Below are 18,897 nucleotides of genomic sequence, written 5' to 3' on the forward strand. Positions count from 1 at the left end.
GGGTCTCAGCTGAGCTGTCCGCTCCCAGCAATTCCTTCCCGGAACTGTGGCTGCGGCCCCAGCTTGTCCGCTGGCCGACCTGGCAGCACCCACAGGGACAGGCACTCTGGAAAATGAGGAGTAATGATGACATGTGTCCCCGTCCCGTTATCATCATATTAAACTATCCATAATATTAAAGTATCATCTTTAGCCAACTGTCTCATAAAGGTCAGTGACAGTTACTTACACAAAGGAGTGGCCGCCTGCGTCCTAAAACACAACATGTTAAGACAGAGAATTCTTTTTTTCTTTTTTGGGGGAGGGGGAGAATCACCCACAGACGGCTGAGTCTCACAACTCGATTAGCTGGTCCACGAACACCTGCCCAAACGGAAGCAGGCTAACAGAAGGGGCCCTTGGCAAGTCACCTGGTGTCCCTGCCCCATCTCAGAGCTCGGTCACTGCCAGGTAAAGTGCCGTCCTCACTGACGGTGAGGCGGCTATGGCCATGCACACTGAGCCTGGTCAACCAAAGTGAAGGTCGGCGAGGAAACAAACAGCAAACCTTTGCAAACAGCGAGTGCTCGTGAAACATGCACAAGACACACAGGGTCAGACTCACAAGACCCACTGTGGTGTGAAGACTGGGTGTGACCTTGTGTTTGCACTCCTGACTTATCTGAAATGTTCCTCAGGGCCCTTCTCCACTGTGGCACTTTCCCCAGAGCCTGCTCTGGCCCCAGGGGACAAAGGAGCCAAAAGGAGTGACACAGAGTGCGGACCACGTGACCCTGGTTTCACGAAATTCTGTAACTGGCCAACCAGCGTGGAGCAGCAGGATGCAGCCACGTTACGCCCTTCACCAGGTGTGAGAGGTCGTCATCCATCACTTCTCCAAGTGTTTTTCCCGCCCAACCTCTGTCCCTGCTTCTGGGGTTCCGATGACACCAACGCAGAACTGCTGACCCTGACCCGGTGCCCTCGAGGCTCACTTCTCCCCAACCTGCGTCCTCACTGAGCTGCAATTTCGGTGCCATCTTCAAGGTCAGTGCGTCTCCTCATCTCCATCCCACTGGCATCCTCTCAGTGACCTTCAGAGTTTGCTTAACTGAGTGTGTCTCCAGTCTGCGTTCACGCCAAGGCTGCCCCCTGCCTCCAGGGTTTGTCTGACAATCCCACGTCTGGGCTGACCGGGGACAACTGCTGTCCTTCTCTTGGGAATCTGCCTGTTTCCTGTTTTTGACCATAGAGTAACGTTCAGATTATTAGCCCTGGACATGTCGAATATTACATCCCATTAGAAATGGAGAACACGGCTTTTGTGCTTTAGTGTGTGACCAGCCTGGTTAGGTTACTATGGAAAGTTCTGTCCTGCCTTCTGTCCGTCCCACGCCCTTGGTTTCCACAGCAGGTCAGGTCTCACTGTCTGTGACTCATTTCTTTGGTTCTGTTTCACATCTGTGTGCTCGATGGTGAGCCTGGGGCTTGGGCCAGCCAGTACGCAGAACGAAGGGTGAGATAGAGCTATTGTACAGGTCGTGTGGCCCCGGGGCAAACAGACAGCAGAAATAAATGACAGGGTGCCCTCACCCTCTTCGCCCTCAGGCTCCGCTCCCCGGACCCTGTGTTTCAGGCACCTGCCCACCGTGGCAGGACCGCTCCATGAGCTGGGAGAGAAAGAGAAACTCACCCCAAACAAAAATGGGGGTCAGACCCAGACACAGGAGAAAAATGCCAGGAAGCCCACTACCACACTGGCTCTTCCCATGCACCCCACCGCCCCATGTGGGGACCCCCAGAGTACTGCGGCTCCTGCTCTCTGAGACTGGCCCCCACACGGCCCAGCACAGCCTGCTCTGCTTCCGTTCCCCCCACACAACGGCGTGCTGTCCTTCCCTTTGTCAAGTCTCTTCTTAAAGAAGCGACTGGTTCTCTGAGTATGTAGGGCTGATGCCTCGTGATCTGGTCCTAAGGGCAAACCTCATGTTTCATATGCAATTAAACCTTTCATGTTTAATTCCTACTTCTCGTAATTGCTACTCCAAGTGGAACTTTTCTTCGATTTTAGAGCCTGTAACCCATACGTCCTACTATAAAAACTTCTCATCAACCTCAGAAAATGACACAATCAATCAAGTTCAAGTCCGTGGCCAGTTCAAGGTGGGTCAACAAAGAGAACGAGAAGGAACAAAAGTGGCATCAATTTCTAACAACAGCCAGTAAAAGAAGACACGGTGTGGGGGAGGAGAGGAGGCCAACTGTGGCGGCCCACGGGCATGCGCCCGGGACACGCGAGCATGTGTGCACACGTGCAGACAGACCAGAGGGGCCAGGCGGGGCAGGCACCCGGGACACGCGAGCACGTGTGCACACGTGCAGACAGACCAGAGGGGCCAGGCGGGGCACGCGCCCGGGACACGCGAGCATGTGTGCACACGTGCAAAGACCAGAGGGGCCAGGCGGGGCACGCGCCCGGGACACGCGAGCATGTGTGCACACGTGCAGACAGACCAGAGGGGCCAGGCGGGGCACGCACCCGGGACACGCGAGCATGTGTGCACACGTGCAAACAGACCAGAGGGGCCAGGCGGGGCAGGCACCCGCAGCCACGCAGTGTGCTCCCTAGGAGCGGGGAACACGCTAAGGACAAAATTTCAGTGTGCCCCTGAGGGGAGGGCGCACTGTCTGCAGTTCGTTCCTCTCACCCCATTCAGCGCACTGGGCCGGCCCTGCAGCCCTGAGCAGGTCCCCCGCCAGCTGTACCCTCCACCACACACGTCCTGCCCCCAAACCTGCTTTTCAGCCTTCGAGCAAGCCTTGCGGCTCCTTCCCGTGCGTTTCTTGTGTAGGAGCCCCGTATGCTCACCCGCCCCTGGGAACGGCACCTCCAGAGAAGTCACACGTGGAACGGAAGACGGCTTTCATCCTCAGTGAGGCTGGGGTGAAGGAGTGTGAGGGCCGCACTAACAATAGTCCTACCGTGTTTCCCTGAAAATAAGACCCAGCCGGAAAATAAACCCTAGCAGATTTCTCAGGATGACATCCCCTGAACATAAGCTCTAATGCGTCTTTCAGAGCAAAACTTAATATAAGACCTGGTCTTATTTTTGGGGAAACGCGGTACAAACACAAACACACACCCGCATGGACACGTGGCATCTGCCTCCCAGCATCCCCAAAGCTGCTTGCTGAGCAGCTGCCAGAAGAATCTGTGTGGGGACAGTCCCAGAGAGCAGTTTCCAGGCTCTCGGCCTCACATGGAAAGGTGCTGGCTCGGTTATTAGGTGGCCACCAGCTGTAATCAGATGGCCATCAGCTGTGACTCGGCCACCAGCTGTTACCGGTTAGCCAGTAGCCACTGATACAACTGCCGTGGCTACACCAGGTGGTTAGTTGTTCGGCAGAGACAAGTGGATGGCAGGTTGTGGATAGTGTAGCTCCTGCCTCCTGTGTCTCCAACCCAGCTGCCAGTGAGAATATAGTGGTATGTCTCCCCTACCTATGGCTCCGTGGGTGTTCCTTTTTGGCCTCACCATGTCCTGCGTTATGTGGGGAGCGGGAACTGAGACCCCACATAAAACCTGCTTCATGTCAACGTTTAGGGGCCGGTGGGGACTGTGCTGCAGTGTTCAGGACACAATCATGGCAGGCGGAACCGGCCGCCATGCACCACAGACCCACCAGCAGGGCTGGAAAGGCAGCTCTGAAGACCCCCGCGTACGCCAGCACCGGGGTGCAGTGTGACGGCCGCCGGCTGAAGTCACCCTCTGGGTCCCCAGCACCGCGAGACTGCCTGGAGTGCTGATAAAACAGCGAGAGCGAGTCCACGGGCAGACACCAGTGCAGGTGTTTTGTGGCCTCTCGGGGTCCCTCAGGGCACTTCCTGACTTGCACCAAACGCCCTTTCACCCAACAGGTAGCAAATCTACGCCCCCCTTTCACTAACGACACTTGTTAACATGTGCAGACAGGAAATGAGGCGTGACCTCTCTATGCTCAGAGACACACTTACAGATGCAACAAATATCGGCACTATGAAACAGTCCAGTCACACAGGACAGCGGGAGTCCATCCTGCTGGACAGACGGCTGCCACCGCGTGTGACACGTGAGCTGGGCAGTGCCCTCACCACTGCCGTCTGAGCCCTGCAAACACTGATGGCACTACCAGGCTCGGCAAAAAGCTGTTTCTGTATGAACCACAATACACGAAGTGTAACCATTTGCACCAAACAGGTAATCACACTACATGCACGTACTTTTGTAATTCTTTGCCAAATGCAAACGGAGCTCCGTCTCAGACACCGGGTCTGAGGGTCTAAAAGCTGGCGCGCCGCCTGGTGCACACGGACAAGTGTCTTAATAAACACGCGCTTGGGGAGCCATGGAAGCCCCAGAACAATACTGTCACCGTGAGCTGCGCTGCCTGGCTGAGAGCAGCTGAGCTGCGTTTCGAGAGAGCTCTGGCAACAGAACAAAGCGGGGACGGAAATGGTGGGACCAGGGCTGCTGGGGGGCTGGGAGAGGTGTCTGGGCTAGGACACCCTGGCCCTGGAGACACCAGATGTGGTTTTGACAGTTTCCAGCAGGTGAGGACACAGTAAACCCATCCCCTGTCAACACTGGTCACAGCACATCTGAAGAGCCCCCTCTGGTGGATTAAAATGCAACTACAACAGGCTTGGAGTCACGGCACAGGCGAGCGCAGGGCCTGGGGCACAGCCGAGGTGGGCGAGCTCTCATGTCACAGTCGTATCTCCCGGGAGCTTCCGGTCCCTGCAGTGAGTGAAGAGCACTGCCAGGCACCACAAAACCAGCCCAGGGACCAGGCTACAGTCCACAATGCCTAGAGCGTAAGTATACTTGAAATACATGTTTTTAGCAGACAGCCCACTGCAGGGACTCATGCAGAAGACTAAACAACCACTGGCGGATAAATCAAGCCTGAAGGTGCCGGAGCAGCCTACCTGAGCGAAGTCTCCAGTGGATGCACCACGGAAAGCAGAACGAAGCTGGGAGAGCAGTGATGGGATTCTTCAGGGTTCTATCCTGAATCACCGTGAAGGGGGAAGAACCACCTCTACGCAGCAGACACAAGAACCCGGACACTCCAGCGGACTCAACAGCTCTCTGACAGTGGGTCCCAGTTTCCAAGAAACCTGGGGCTGGTCTCCCAGAACCTACTTCAACACTTCCCCTGAGTGTCACACTTTCCTCTCCCTGCTCAGTGGCGAGCAGAACTGAGCCCGCCTAGAGAGGCTGTGTTGTGACAGGCGAGTGGGGGGGACAGCTGACCTCTCTGCATTTTCCCTCTGTACAGCCCCCTTTCTGAGCCCGCTCCTGGCGTGAGTGCAGAGCTCCTTGTGGACTCAGGAAGTGGAAGGAGATGGCGCTTCCTCTCAAGGTCTCGCAGAGCAAGGGCTGCAAGACCAGCAGCACCGACACAACACAACACAGACAGCAGTGAGCTGCTGTGGAGGCTATGCCCGGGGCCACGTGCGTCTCCTCCGGTCAGGCTGGAGCTGTGCTGTGCAGTGGCCTGAGGCTGGGGCGTCAGGAAGGGGTGACAAACCTGCCGTGCTCCCCCTCGCTGGGGCACACTAAGGGATGGGCTCCGACGAGGCGGGCCCAGAGGACCAGGAGAGCCAGCAGCTGCGCCCCTCACTGCCCCTGTACCACGAGCAGCCAAGTGTCCCTTCAGTGATGCCAGGAGGCCGCCAGCCCAGAAGCGGTGCCTCTAGCAGCCAGGGACATGGGGCCAGCGTACTTCACTCAATTTTAAGGGAGAACGAACATCTCTTCTTTCAGCTGCTTGGGGCGTCTCCATGGGGACCCTGCCCTATGTCATGAAGCTGTGGGAATGGCAGCCAGGCCACCACTACACATCACGCCACGGAGAAAAGGTGCGGACACCCCCCAGACCCCAGCAGCCCAGGAGGGGAGGGCCGGTCGGCTCCGCTAAGGCGGCACACACTGACCACAACCCCACTTCCTGGGTCACCTGCTGCCCACACGCACGCGAGTAGGTTCTCACTGGGACTCAAACAGAAGCCGAGTCTCCCGACACCCCCAGTCCCTCTCCCATTTGTAACACAACGGCCCGAGGTTCCCTGGGGTGGAGCCCGGGACGGCTGTCGCCTTCAATTCCTCTTGTTCCCAAAAGCAGTACCTAAAGTTTTAGGCCAATTTTTATTTCTGTAAGAAAATTAGATTTCAGAGTGAGAGTGACATTTCACACTCTTATTTGACATTAGGATTTCAATCTCTCTGATAGGGAACAAACAAGAGCCCAAAATGTCATCACTACCTGACAAACAGGACAGGGTGTCTGCACTGCTCACAGCAGCAGTCACCCCACAATGGACCTGGAGGACGGACGGCGGCCAGGAGAGCAGTGAGGGCCCCAGGGGTCCTTCCTCCCAGGCCCTTCTGGGGGGGGGTCCCCCACATGGGACCTCCTACCCAGGTCTGGGCATAGAGAAGACATTTTCATGAAATGGAAAGAGCTCATGTACTAACTAGCTAAGCATCTGTCAGGCCACCAGAGGAATCCAGCTCATCCGAAAACAGGGTTCTGCCATCATAAGACAAACTATCGTCTGCTGCTAATCTGAGGTTAGGGTAAGACTACACTGAATCCAGCCATTGACACTTTCCTGCTGTTGTTGAAAATAAACTGAAACCCTGCCTTCCTCCTAAGCGCCCTCCCAACGCTCCCAGTGAGAACCGAGTGCCGGTCTGCAGGCCCGTGTGCCGAACGGGTGCGCACTGCGGCCGGTGGTCTGTTTCTAAGATGAGGGGAGGAGCTCCCGTCTCAGCCAGGAGTCTGGTGGGGCCTAAGCACCGTTCTCTGCGTCAGCCCTTCAGTCAGCAGCCACCCGAGAATGACAGCGTACAAACAACCTACAGACCAAGGGGCCTGGCCTGTGGCAGGAGGTGGGGCGTACGGGCTGGGGGGCTGGGACACAGGGCACACAGGGCTGAGGACAGGCTGGGGTGAGAGCTTCTGTTGTTTTAAAGGGGAGCCAGGAGACAGACAACAAGACTATCCAATTCTCTGTAGTCAGTCTGGGTCCTGAGGGAAGCACCCCCTGTATTTAATCTAATTCAAAGTGGATGCAGGCCCCACCGTCGTCATCCCCACCGTCAATCACCGGAAAACAAGCCCCACGTACGCTGCCTACAACTGGTGCGGCCTTGAGACCATGGGAAACCACGCTGTCATCGTGTGTTTAAACTCCATGCTGCCCCGAGCAGGGGGCACCGGACGGCCACCCTGCGCGGCCAGTGCTGGGCCGCCCTGGGCTCTGCCGGCTGCTTAGCAGCCTCCCTGAGCCCCGCCTGTGTGATGCCAGGAGCACCCCCTTTTAATGACCACCCCAGACGCCATCAGGCACCTGTGGGGTAAGGTAGGGAGTGGGAGAGGCGGGAGGGCCCCGCCGAGAGTCACAAAGCTGACTTAATGCCAAGTGTGGCGACACCCTGCTACATCGCTTGGTATTGCTGGCAGTCTCCTTTAATAGAAACGAAAGTGCTAGTCCCAAACACGCAGGCGCACGGGCACGCTCAGGCCTGCTGCGCGGCGGGCGGCGGGGCGGGCCAGCAGGACGACGCGCCAGGGGCGCGGCCCCGCGGCCGGGGGCTCACCTCTTTGTCCATACTCTCTAAGTCCTCCTTACACAGCGTGTACAGCGGCAGCGTCTCTGACATGCTGGGCTGTCGCTTTCTTCTAGCAGGCCCAGGCTGCTCTCCATCGGGGTTATCTGGCCACTCTTCACCAAACTGCTGCTGATGTGGCGGAACGGCTCTGAAATGAACATTTCAGGTCCCACATGAGGAAGGTCAGTTTGCATTCGCCTTTCCAGCCCTGAATCAGACTCCTGACTCTTGGAACAGGCAAACAAACACATACACACAACCAGAGAATATCTCAGTTCCAGAAACACTGGGCTCATCTGGTAGCTAACTCGGGTCTGCCGGCTGAGCCGGGCTGAGGGGCAGAGCATGCTGGTTTCCTCCTGTTCAAAGCCAACACCTGGCTGCTGCTGACAAACCAGCACCGTTCACAGACATCCGTGTGGCTTTGCTTGTTCTAGAACAAAGGGTGATGTGTGAAGAGAGATGAGGAAAAGTTTCCTAGAAACTGGCAGGAAGGGTGACAGATCCTCAAAATCAGGTTGAGCAAGCCACACGATTAGAAAAAGAGAACTATTTCTATACTATCCAGGCTATAAAAACAAGAAATGTGATGGTGAATTTAAGGAACAGACTGACCTGAGCGGAAGTTAGTCCCCTGTCCACGAAGGGCAGGGGCAGGCCATTCTGCGCTGTGTCCACTGTTTGGTCCAACTATGAAACAGGAACCCAACAAGCCAACCAGGCAAGACCCAGGATGCTTGCGCCCTAGAGCCAACTGCACTCACATCCCATTTGTCGATTTATATTAATTACAGTTCCATTTGAAACAGTTTCTTAAGGATCCCTGTACGAACAGTCTCACCTCAACCTGTCAGATCCCATGCATACACTTTCACGGATGTTACCACCATCAGAATTATAAAGACTCGCGCAAGCTGCTTGGTACACTCCCCTCTGAGTGTCTGTTCCTGGAGTTGGTTGCTCTGTGGGGTAGGGAACCAGGAACCAGGCAAAGCCCCACTGCTGTCACCCACCAGGAGTCCCCTCACTGAGACACTGACCATGTCAAAATAAACACTCGTATTTTGAAGAAAAATAAGGCGATTAAGTCTAAACCACAAAATTAAAAAGTAGCAATTGTATTAAGCTAACCATATATCTAATGAAAAATGAAAAACTAGCAAATACGTTAAGCTAACCATATATCCAAATAAGGGAAGTTTTTTTTAACCCGGAAACATTAAGGACTACCTAAAAAGTGTTGATCTCCGCTTATTCACAAGTCAGACTACAGTGGACCCCTGAACAACACGGGTCGGAACTGCATGGTTCCATCTGTATGTGAACTTTCTGTTTCTGAGTCTGCAGACCTGGGGGGCTGCACTGATCTCGCCACTCTATGTGGGGACTTGAGCACCCGGATTTGGGTACGTGCCGGGGGTCCTAGAATCCACCCCCAGGAGTGCCCAGGGACAACTTAAGTTTTTTGGGGAGTCAAGTTATATGCGGATGTTCAACTGCATGTCCCTCACACCATGTTGTTCAAGGGTCAGTGCTCCGAAGTGCTAACAGCTCCAGCGCCGCACTTTCCATTTTCCGGCGTGGATACAGGACACATTTCAGTTCACACCCACTGACCAGGCGTTTGAAAATGAATATGGAAAAGCGGCAAAGACAAATATATTTTCCCCCATCAGAAGAGCGGTTTCCTAGTTCTAACAAAAACCCGAGACGTGAGGCCAAGCACACCCGTCTTCAGAAGCTGCCCAGGAGGCCCTGGGACCTCAGGCTGCATGGAGCCCGACCTGTGTCCCGGATCCAGTGACCGTAGCTGGGCTGGCTCCACAGGCACGAGCGCTGGGAAAGGCACAACGCCCTTCGCCTTGTGAGACCCTGTGAATCGGTCACCAAACCGAGGGTTCCCAAGACCCCTCAGGGCACCTGCAAGTCGCCCCGTAGCCCATGCCGTGCTGGCAGAGCACCTGCCACAGGCGGTGGGACCGCTGTTCTAAGCTGCAGAGGTTTGCAAAGTGCAAACAAGCCACTCTTCTGTGTTTCTTTTTGATTTAGGACAATTATTTTTCATTAAAAAAGTGTTATTGTATTAACATGTAACATTTCACTATTATTTAAAAATCAGTGAATAATTTTACTAACAATTGTCACCCCAATAAATTAAAAAAAAACAAAACCAAAAAATGAGTGAATGAGTATTTTAAAGATGTCTCACTTCTAATTTCTCACATCATAAGTAGGACCTGTGCTCATTGTGCTTCTGGGGAGGAAATGCCTCCTCCCCACCCCCATCCCTGGCAGAACCTGAGACCCTGACAGACACACAGAGGGCTGGACGGTGGAGAGAACACAGCCTGCCTGGGACCCCGGGGCCATGAACGGCACAGCAGTGACCCTCTCTGGGTCCTTTTCGCTCAGACAGCCCAGGGCTGGCCACCTGGAAACCCCACTTCCTCTATGCTGTGGAGATGAGAAAGACGTGGGATCTCACTCTCCCCCCCCACCCCCCTGCCGCAAAGGTAAAATATACGACAGCTCGACCATCCCTGATTTTACCAGGAACGTAACCAAACCCACGCAGACACAAAGGCCCATGAGAACACCCCGAGCCATTTCCTGCGTCCTCGTGCTGTGGAGACGGTGGTGGTGGGGGTGGTAGGTGGTGTTAAGACAGAACCCCTTTTTCTTATATAAAATTGGCCATTTCATCAACTTTAAAAACAGAACTCTCAACAAGCTGTACAGACATTCGTTAATTTAAGGGGAACATACAGTTTCCAGGATCTACAAGTGAGGCCTATGACAAAGGTTATTTTGGAAACAAGTCATAGGTCTCCCCTGACATGATGAACTAGACCAGGTAACGTGCTGGTTCTGCTGCCCAGTTTATATGACGCGCACGACTTAATGAATTCTGCTAACACCCTTCTGTATGTCTAAATGGGTTGGCAATAACGTAAGAAAATTATTATTTTGGTGGAAATCACACTTCCCAGTTCAAAAAAGAAGAAAATGTCATCAGAAGTGAACTCATAAAAAACTAACACCTAGTGTGTTTCCCTTAGAAAAGAAGGCAGAGGTGAAATACCTGTCTTTCGAGTATCACCTGAAACTGGCTTACTGCTCTTCACAGAAATGAGACACATTCCAGGACAAAAGTGTTGTGTTATTCAAGTAAAAAGGAAGAGCTCAGCTTGACTGAAGTTCAACTCATCACCTGTAAGCCTGTCTTCAGATGATCCGTGACTGCTCCTCACTTATCTCCGAAACCCCTAGCCGCCTGCCCGGTGTGTCAGCAAGGCTGAGTAACCCCCCACCATCTTTGTATCTAATTGTTAAACATCCCCGACACTTCAGACAATATGCCTTTGTTCTTTACACTTAAGGGAAACAAGTCATTTTACTTCTGACAGTGTAAAAAGCAGACGTTACCACGTAAGAATCACACAGGCCACCAAATGAAAGATCAAACAAGCCAGACTTAAGAGCTAAGGTGTGTGTAGGCTGGATCATAACTGATTAGAAGCCAAGAGACCAGGAACGTCTAGCTTCTTCACAGAATTGTGTCGCCAAAGAAACTACAGGCCGGGGGTGACAACAGCTTATAATTATTTGCCCCGCACACCTGCCCTCACGCCCCTCCAGGGAACAGCGCTGGGGCTTTGTGCCCACCCCGGTCCTGGTAGGCGCAGCCCTTCCCGTGAGCTGCAGCTGAAGCCTTCACCCCGTGCCTCACTTCAGCACACACCTGATATGGCATCACACTTCCACCAACTCCAACTACCACACACTGCGGGACGTAGCCTCCAACAGAAATGGGGGCACATGTGCGAAATGCAACACTGAAGAGGGATCCTGGCTTCGTGTCCCTTCACTGCTAAATGTAATGCATCAGCGTTACTCTCGCGATAAGCCACCCCAGTTAATCTCGGCAGTGACCATCTCAGTCAGGGTGATCTTGGGAGGGCTGCCAACCACAAGGCGGGCACTGAGTCAAATGTAGAAAGGTACAGTGGACCCCTGAACATGGGCTGGACCCACGCGGGTCCACCTGGACACGAATGTTCCGGTTTTGATCCGTGGTTGGGAGTCCGTGGTTGGGAGTCCGTGGACGGGGGCCCGACAGTGCACTGATCTCGCCACTGGGTGTGGGGACTTGAGCACCTGGATGTTGGTTCCTGCGGGGGGTCCTGGAACCCAACCCCGTGGGTGCCCGGGGACAACTTAAGTTTTTGGGGAGTCAAGCTATACATGGATTTTCGACTGTGCAGCGGGAGTCAGCACCTGTAACCCCCCTGTTGCTCAAGGGTCACGTGTATTAATACTGAAAGGTTCACTCCATCAAGGACAACTTCCTAAAAACTGGAACGCTCTCACCTCTGTGGCTGTCATCATTCCTGTTACCCAACAAAAAACCCCCCGATTCATCCTGGGCCCCTCCCCGCTCTGGTCCCATGGCCCAGTGTCTAACCAGCTGGGGCTTTAGTCTCCCTCCTCACTCGGCACCACCCCCCCCATGGTGCTGTGAAGTCCCCACTGGGTCCAGGGGACTCTGCAAGGGAGCACACGGCACCTCGCTCCTGGCTGCTGAGGGGATTGGCCACCATGGCCCCTGGGCTCTGGCTGGCCCATCACAACAGTGGCCCAATCAACATGGAGGGTCACCCCCTCTTGTTGTGAAAGTACAGGAGAAATCAGGACATATCAGAGGACATCTCATGGAGGACCCACTGTTGCCAAGCTGCTCCCCGCTCCCCCGCCATGTGCACTGCTCCAAAAGCCCCTCCTGGCAAAGCCCCTTCTCAACTGCCTCTGGCCCCCAACCTTCAACATCCCTCTTGGGACCCATGAAGCCACGATGGGCAGGACCGCAGCACCCCACATCCCAGGGCAAAGCCGAGCCGGGCACCCAAAAGGGGCTCGAGACACACAGTCGAGTTGCTCCCTGCACATATATCTCCCTGGGTCTACTTTCAAACATAGGAAACTCAGAAACGACGACCTCACCACCTAAAGAGCACTGCAGCCATGAAAAGGAGCCCAGGCCACACTCTACTTGGGGCAGGTTAACACAGCCCATTCTGGAAAACTGAAGCCCATGCACATCCGGAGCCCAGGGAAGGGGACGGAGGCCCAGTGGGAGGCCACCGGCCTCCGAAACTCTCTGGGACAGTGACGCCTACGGACCAAAGCCAAGTTTCTGCAGGGTAATCGGGAGAAGTTATTCTCAGATACTGAGGAAGCATTTCTGTCCTGACTGCACGACCTCCACAAACATGACGGTCAAGTCCATCACATGCTTTGGGAGAACCTTCAACGACCAGCAAGCTGGTTAGCTGCCACTTTGGCAAGAGCGACTGCCAGACACCTGCTGTGCTCGCATTCCAAGAGAAGGCTGCACCTGAAAAATATTCACCTGAACTAACACGTCACCACCGAACTCTCAAAGAGGGTGGATAGACTACAGAAGGGGTCCACTGCGAGAAATATTTCAAGAAAGGTCTGTGGGGACAGAGTCCCAGAGAGCAGTTTCCGGGCTCTCGGCCTCATGTGGAAAGGTGCTGGCTCGGGCAGTGGATGGCCATCGCTGTGACTGGTTGGCCAATTGGCCACTGATATGACTGCCATGGCTACACTGGTTGGTTGGCTGGGTGGCAGGCAGAGAACCGGACGGCGGGTTGCGCATCATGTGGACCCTACTTCCTGTGTCTCGCCCGGCCGCCACCGAGACTGGGGTGCAGAAAGACCCCTTGGTGGGGTGCTGGCAGATGTTTGCTCCCTGTGTCTCCAACCCAGCCGCCAGCGAGACTAGAGTGGTCTGACTCCCCTATCTATGGCTCCGTGGGTGTTCCTTTTGGCCTCACCATGTCCTGCGTTATGTGAGGTCGAGACCAGAGACCCTGCACGAGGTCTCCGAGTGAATACTACACACTATAAACGATGCAGCTATAAACGCTGCCCACAAAGGGAAACACCCAGCACCCACGTACTGAACGAGGGTGAAGAATGGGGTACAGCTCAGTAAAAACCTCGGGGGACACTGTGGCCGTGGGTACAGTCCCCCTTCACACAAACAGGCACCACCACCGTCAGAACCTTTCTCTAACCTAAACGTTTCCCAGAATGGACAAGGCAAAAACATCACAAAGACACCGTGAGGCGGGTGAAGAACACAGTGCCAGTTACCACGTGTGGTCACTCACCCTCGCTGGCCGCCAGTGGGGTGACAGTGAGGAAACCAGCCTGGCAACACGACAGATGGGCCATGACACACGTGACGCCCGAGCTGGACTTAAGGAAAGGGTGGGGTGCGTCCCACTGAAAGGGGCTGTGAATCCCAGCAAACTTCTGGCAACTACTGGACAGCATTTACTAGATACGCAGGACCTTTAACTCAGCACTGCCACTTGGGAGGAAAGGGAGGAATGTAAGCTGCAGCACACAGAGGTCACACTGTAACTCTTCAAAGGGTTGAGCGCAATTAGTGATGCTGCTTTTAGTTACAGTAACAAACCACCAAGGGGAAGCCCAACTCACACTGCCTTAACCCAGGGCGTGTGTGTCCCTCCTGCCGAAGCCCAGCAGCGGGTTCAGCGACAGCTCACCCAGCCTTTGGGGGCAACTCCACGTCCACTCTGAGGGATTCCTGGCTTCTGTCAGGTTCTGAGGTGTCGCCATGGCTGGGGGAGGCCAGAAAAGTGACTCCAGGTCAGTCACTGCCCATCCCTGAAGAGCACCCGGGTGGGGCCCGCTGGGAGAAGGGGGGGGAGGGATGCCACCACCACCAGTGGGCTGCTCACAGTGTGCGTGGTGCTCTCCAGACAGGAGCAGGGACATGTGTGGAGGACCACAGGAATTTCAAACCAATGGCCACTCTTCAGAAAACAGAACCTCAGAGCCCTCATTTAAATCTCAGACACGGTCCTACAGTTGTCACCAAGTGCTGTATGAGAAGGATGTGCAGTCAACACGGGAAGGGAAGGGACACACGATGGCAGACGTGCCCCGCCCTCCCCTCCCTGCCTCTCCCTGGCCGCAGAGCCCCTCTCCTCCACTCCTCTCCCCACTCAGTGGGCCGAATCCACTAGGTTTCTCTCCTTTATATCCCTATTTACAAGCTGCCATTGCCACCAGCTCCCTTGTCTGGTCTGAGTGTGGAGCGGGCAGGATGGCCGGGGAGGCCAGCTCCCTGCACAGGTACAGAGGCCCAGATAGTCAGGGGTTAGGTCCAGCCCCTCCCAGGCCCGTGCTCTGCTGGGAGAACGTGGGCCTGTGTCAGAGCACGTGTCTTATCAGCAAAGGAAACTGCTCATGGCGGGCAGCACTGAGCCCACGAGTGACACGTGCCCACCTACACACCTGTACAACATTTCACAGGATAGACCATGGACTTGTGCGTTCCAGCTTCGGGACCCAAGACAGGACAGAAGAATATGCAGAAAGGCCTGATGTCTGCGTGGGGGAGGCGTTTTCACGAGATGGGAGCCAGAGCCCTCAGCCAGGACTGGGCACACCCCTAACTGCACAGGACACGGTGAGGATGACCCTGCGAGTCAGCGGCAGCCCAGGCGCGCGTGCACGTACCTGAAAGAGGAGTGCTCCGTGTGGACCGGCAGGCAGCCAGGGGGCCCGGGGCCCACAGAGCCCTTCCGGATGAGCTTGCCCGTGTTGGCGTCGTAGATCCGGGCTTCGGGGCCAGGCTGGGCCCTGGGATGGACGGGCGTCGGGTGGAACAAGGTGGTGGGAAGTGCACCCTGCCTGTCGGGAAAAGCCATCGGGCCGTCCTCCCTGCGGTGAGAGCAGGGCCCGTGAGAAAGTGCTGCCACACAGGACGCCCACCACTCAGGCCCAGGGACTGAGGTCTCCCTCCACCCGAGCTGAGAGCCATGTGGATGAACTCATGACACGGCTTCTTAAATCCTAGGGCACAAGCACTGGGCACGAAGTGACACCGACCGGCCCCAGGCACCAGGAGCGCGTGCCCCGGCGAGGACGGCAGCGCCAAGTCTGCATCTACATCTGCTGAGCCTGCTGCTGCGTCCGTCTCAGACGCCCTCTGAACACGTCCGTACCGACCAAGAACAGGAAGTACGTCCAAAGACTTTCTCAACACAAACAGGCCCCCGCACGTATTTCTTGCCTCTTTCCCGCACCCGCCGCCTCTGAGTATTTACAACCTGCAGGGTGGCCACCCCCCAGCCCCTGGCTCTGGTCACCGTCCCCCTGGCACACGACTCCATACAATGTTGTGCGGCTCACTACCTGCAGCCGTAAAACAAACACACAAACCAGGATTTGCTGCTAAAAGCCATCCCGTGTAGAAGAAACACCAGCTGATTTCTTCCTTAGGTGGTCACGGTCACCTATTTAAGACGGCCTGAGTGTGGGGGCCTGGCCTGGAGGAGCGGCGGCGGGGCGGCCAGGGCACAGGTGGGCGGGCTGAGGGGAAGCGGCGCCCTGCGCCCCAGCCTCCCCCCCTTGCCTGCACACCAGGGACAATGAGCCTGGCCTGCGAAACGCCGTGCATGCAGCTCCAAGCGGGGGCTGGCGGCCGAGGTGAGCTCTCCAGGACTTTGGCCTCTGACCAGCGTGCTCGCTCGGGAGGCCCCAGGGCACCTGTGGCCGTGCTCACCTCTGCGCCTTGCCGCAATCATCACTCAGCGGGAACAACTGCTCGTCCACCTTTTCCCAGCGCTCCAGGCAGCTCCACAGCCAGTCAGGATTCACCACGTGTGGTCGTCCGCACTCCTGGGCCTGGCGCACCTTCTCCGTGCCTGCGATGGAACAGCAGCTCTCAGCTCCATGCACTGCTGTGGATGGGACCCCGTACCGACAGTGTGACATGCACAAGACACCCCACACGCCATGTGGAGGCCCATAATTAGCAAGATACTCTCAACAGGTGAACCCTCAGGAAGAGGCTCCTGAAACATGCTCCTTTTTCAGGAGTCAACGGGGATACTCTGTCCCAGGAACCCCCGGGTCTCCCTGGCCCCCGCCCCACAGGCAGGACCCAGGCAGGCCCGAAGGTGGGCCGGCCGCTTACCGGTGCGCGCCGCGATCAGGTGGGTGGCCCTGTCGGGGGCGTCAGGGTCCAGCACCAGCTGCGTGAGGACCTTCGCTCCGAGGGCCGTGGCGTGGTAGTGCTCCCGTGTCTTCTCCACCGGGAAGTTGGTGGGGTGCAGGCCGCTGAATATTACGGCCACATCTGCCAGCACCCTGCTCTTGAGCTCGGGGACGACTTTCCGGATGTCGGGGGCTTCCTGGGCCTCCCCACGCAGGTAGCGGTCGTACCTGGCGTAGTAGTCGGAGTGCACGCGGGCCAGGATTTCCTCCAGGTGGACCAGGTGGTCGTCGGCGTCTGCGTCCTCCTCCTCCTCCTCCTCCTCCACACTCTGGTCCAGAGACTCGCCCACCGTGATGCCCGACTGCTCGCTGTTCTGGGACTCGGTCTCGGCCTCCTTCCTGTCGGCACAATTGCTCCCCAGCCCGCACAGGCCGTCCCGCTCACTGTCCTCCTGCGGCTCCAGCTGGACACTGGGCACGGGCTCTGAAGAGTGATTTGCCCCCGCCGGCCTCTCCCCACCTGGGCCGGGGGGCCCGCCCTGCGGCACCACCTTCCCGGGGTCCTGAGCAGCCTGGGGCTTTTTCTGGCCCTTCTTCCCTCCGCTTTCGCCATCAGAGGACCGACCCTCTGAGTCGCTGCTGCTCTCGCTATCACTGGACAACTCAAAGTCCAGGTCGCTGCCCACCGAGCTCAGAACTGGCCGCTTTTCTGCTGATGTCCGACCATGTTGCCGCGCACACACTGTGGGCCCTCTACCATCGGCCAGAGGAATTCGGGCGGCAGGCCGGGCGGCCCTCTCCTCCGCCTGGCCAGGCGGCGGCCCATCCCCGTTGAGCTCCCTCGCCGGCTTGCTGAGGCCGTTGCTCTGCTCAACCCCGGCCACCTGCCTGCTTTCCTCTGGCTCCTTGGCAGACGGGGCCTGCTCTACGATGTCGGCACCTTTAGGTGGATGACCCCCTGCATGTGTACACAAGAGGTCACTGTGGCTTCTTCCGAAATGGGAAACCGCTGGCTAAAGTCCACGAAAAACGCACCCACTACTGGCTCCGACCACACTGCATGGTGGAGGCGGAGAGTGTGGGTGCATGGGCCACACGTGCTCACTTTGCTTTGGTTCTCACAATACTCAGACGCACAAAAGGCTCAGTCCACAGGCCATGCCCTCAGGCCCCACTTTCTGCCCAGACCTCTAGTTCTAGATCAGTGGCTGCGATAATTGTGTGCCTCGAAATATTTTATTTAAAAATTAAAGGTCACGACAATCACTTTAAACCCAAACTAAATTTTCTTCTGAGAGACGTGGGCTTCACGCTGCCCGACAGGCTTAGCCACACTGCTGGGCTGGTCCTGCGGGTGCAATGTCACCACCGACGGGCTGGGGCCACGACCCACAGGCCAGTGTCCTCTCTGCAAGGGATGCCACATGCGGCCACCTCCCAGGATCACGCTTTATTTTAAGGAGAACCGGGATGAAAGGCAGTGTTCAGATGTACTAACTTAAGCAGATTTCTTTACTCCTTATTCCACTGGAAAAACGTTCGTGTCAGTACCATAAAAACAAGCCCAAACTGAGACCAAATAGCATGCTTTTCAGTGAAACACAAAGAAAGCCAACAACCTAACTACTGAAATATGAACAAATAGAAACAAAGTCGACCTTGAATTTAGAGCAGTCACGACAGAAACAAGAAAAGGAAACAGACAGGAGAGCAAACGCGAACGTCTCTGAGCACCAGAAGGCGTCACCCACCTTTCCTTCTCGCCGGCAACTCCCGGGACCCAGGGGGGGCATTGATGTCCCCTGTGCCCTGGAAGTAGACGTATTTCTTCACGGTGATCAGATTGGGGGCAAACTTCCAGACATCTTCTCGATCATCGATAATGCAAACCATTGAATCTCCACAAGGAAAGAGATTTCTAGAAGTAAAAATGTATCAGATCTACTAGCACCACTTACAAAAAACAGTTACGATACTATTTTATATGTAACCAGTACACAGAAGACTAATCAGAAACAGATGCAAACGCTTGAAGGACTTTTGTCTACCTCATATTTAAACTGTTTCCAGAGAAAGTAACATTTAAACAGTTACAGTTCTCTCCACTGATACTTCTTAAAGCAGGAGTCAGTACCCTTTCCTTCAAGAGCCAGAGAGTAAAGAATAGCGTGTGGCCCCCACACGCTGGTCCCAGCAA

The 18,897-nt window shown here is 55.7% G+C and overlaps 1 protein-coding gene across 4 annotated transcripts in view; it reads right to left on the reverse strand.

The window, feature by feature from the left end:
- CTDP1 (CTD phosphatase subunit 1) overlaps positions 1–18,897 on the reverse strand; it is a 42,954-nt gene that overhangs the window by 10,435 nt on the left and 13,622 nt on the right. For 3 of the 4 annotated variants that reach the window (XM_074339797.1, XM_019715715.2, XM_019715723.2), the window contains exons 7-11: positions 18,452–18,618; positions 16,681–17,658; positions 16,267–16,408; positions 15,219–15,422; positions 7,629–7,788 (exon numbers count right to left, since the gene is read on the reverse strand). In XM_074339797.1, the coding sequence (XP_074195898.1) occupies positions 7,629–7,788; positions 15,219–15,422; positions 16,267–16,408; positions 16,681–17,658; positions 18,452–18,618 (1,651 nt within the window). The remainder of the gene's footprint in view (positions 1–7,628; positions 7,789–15,218; positions 15,423–16,266; positions 16,409–16,680; positions 17,659–18,451; positions 18,619–18,897) is intronic. The other variant, XR_012498681.1, reaches the window with a different exon arrangement.

Source organism: Rhinolophus sinicus, linkage group LG09, assembly GCF_036562045.2.
Source record: "Rhinolophus sinicus isolate RSC01 linkage group LG09, ASM3656204v1, whole genome shotgun sequence".
NCBI lineage: Eukaryota > Metazoa > Chordata > Mammalia > Chiroptera > Rhinolophidae > Rhinolophus > Rhinolophus sinicus.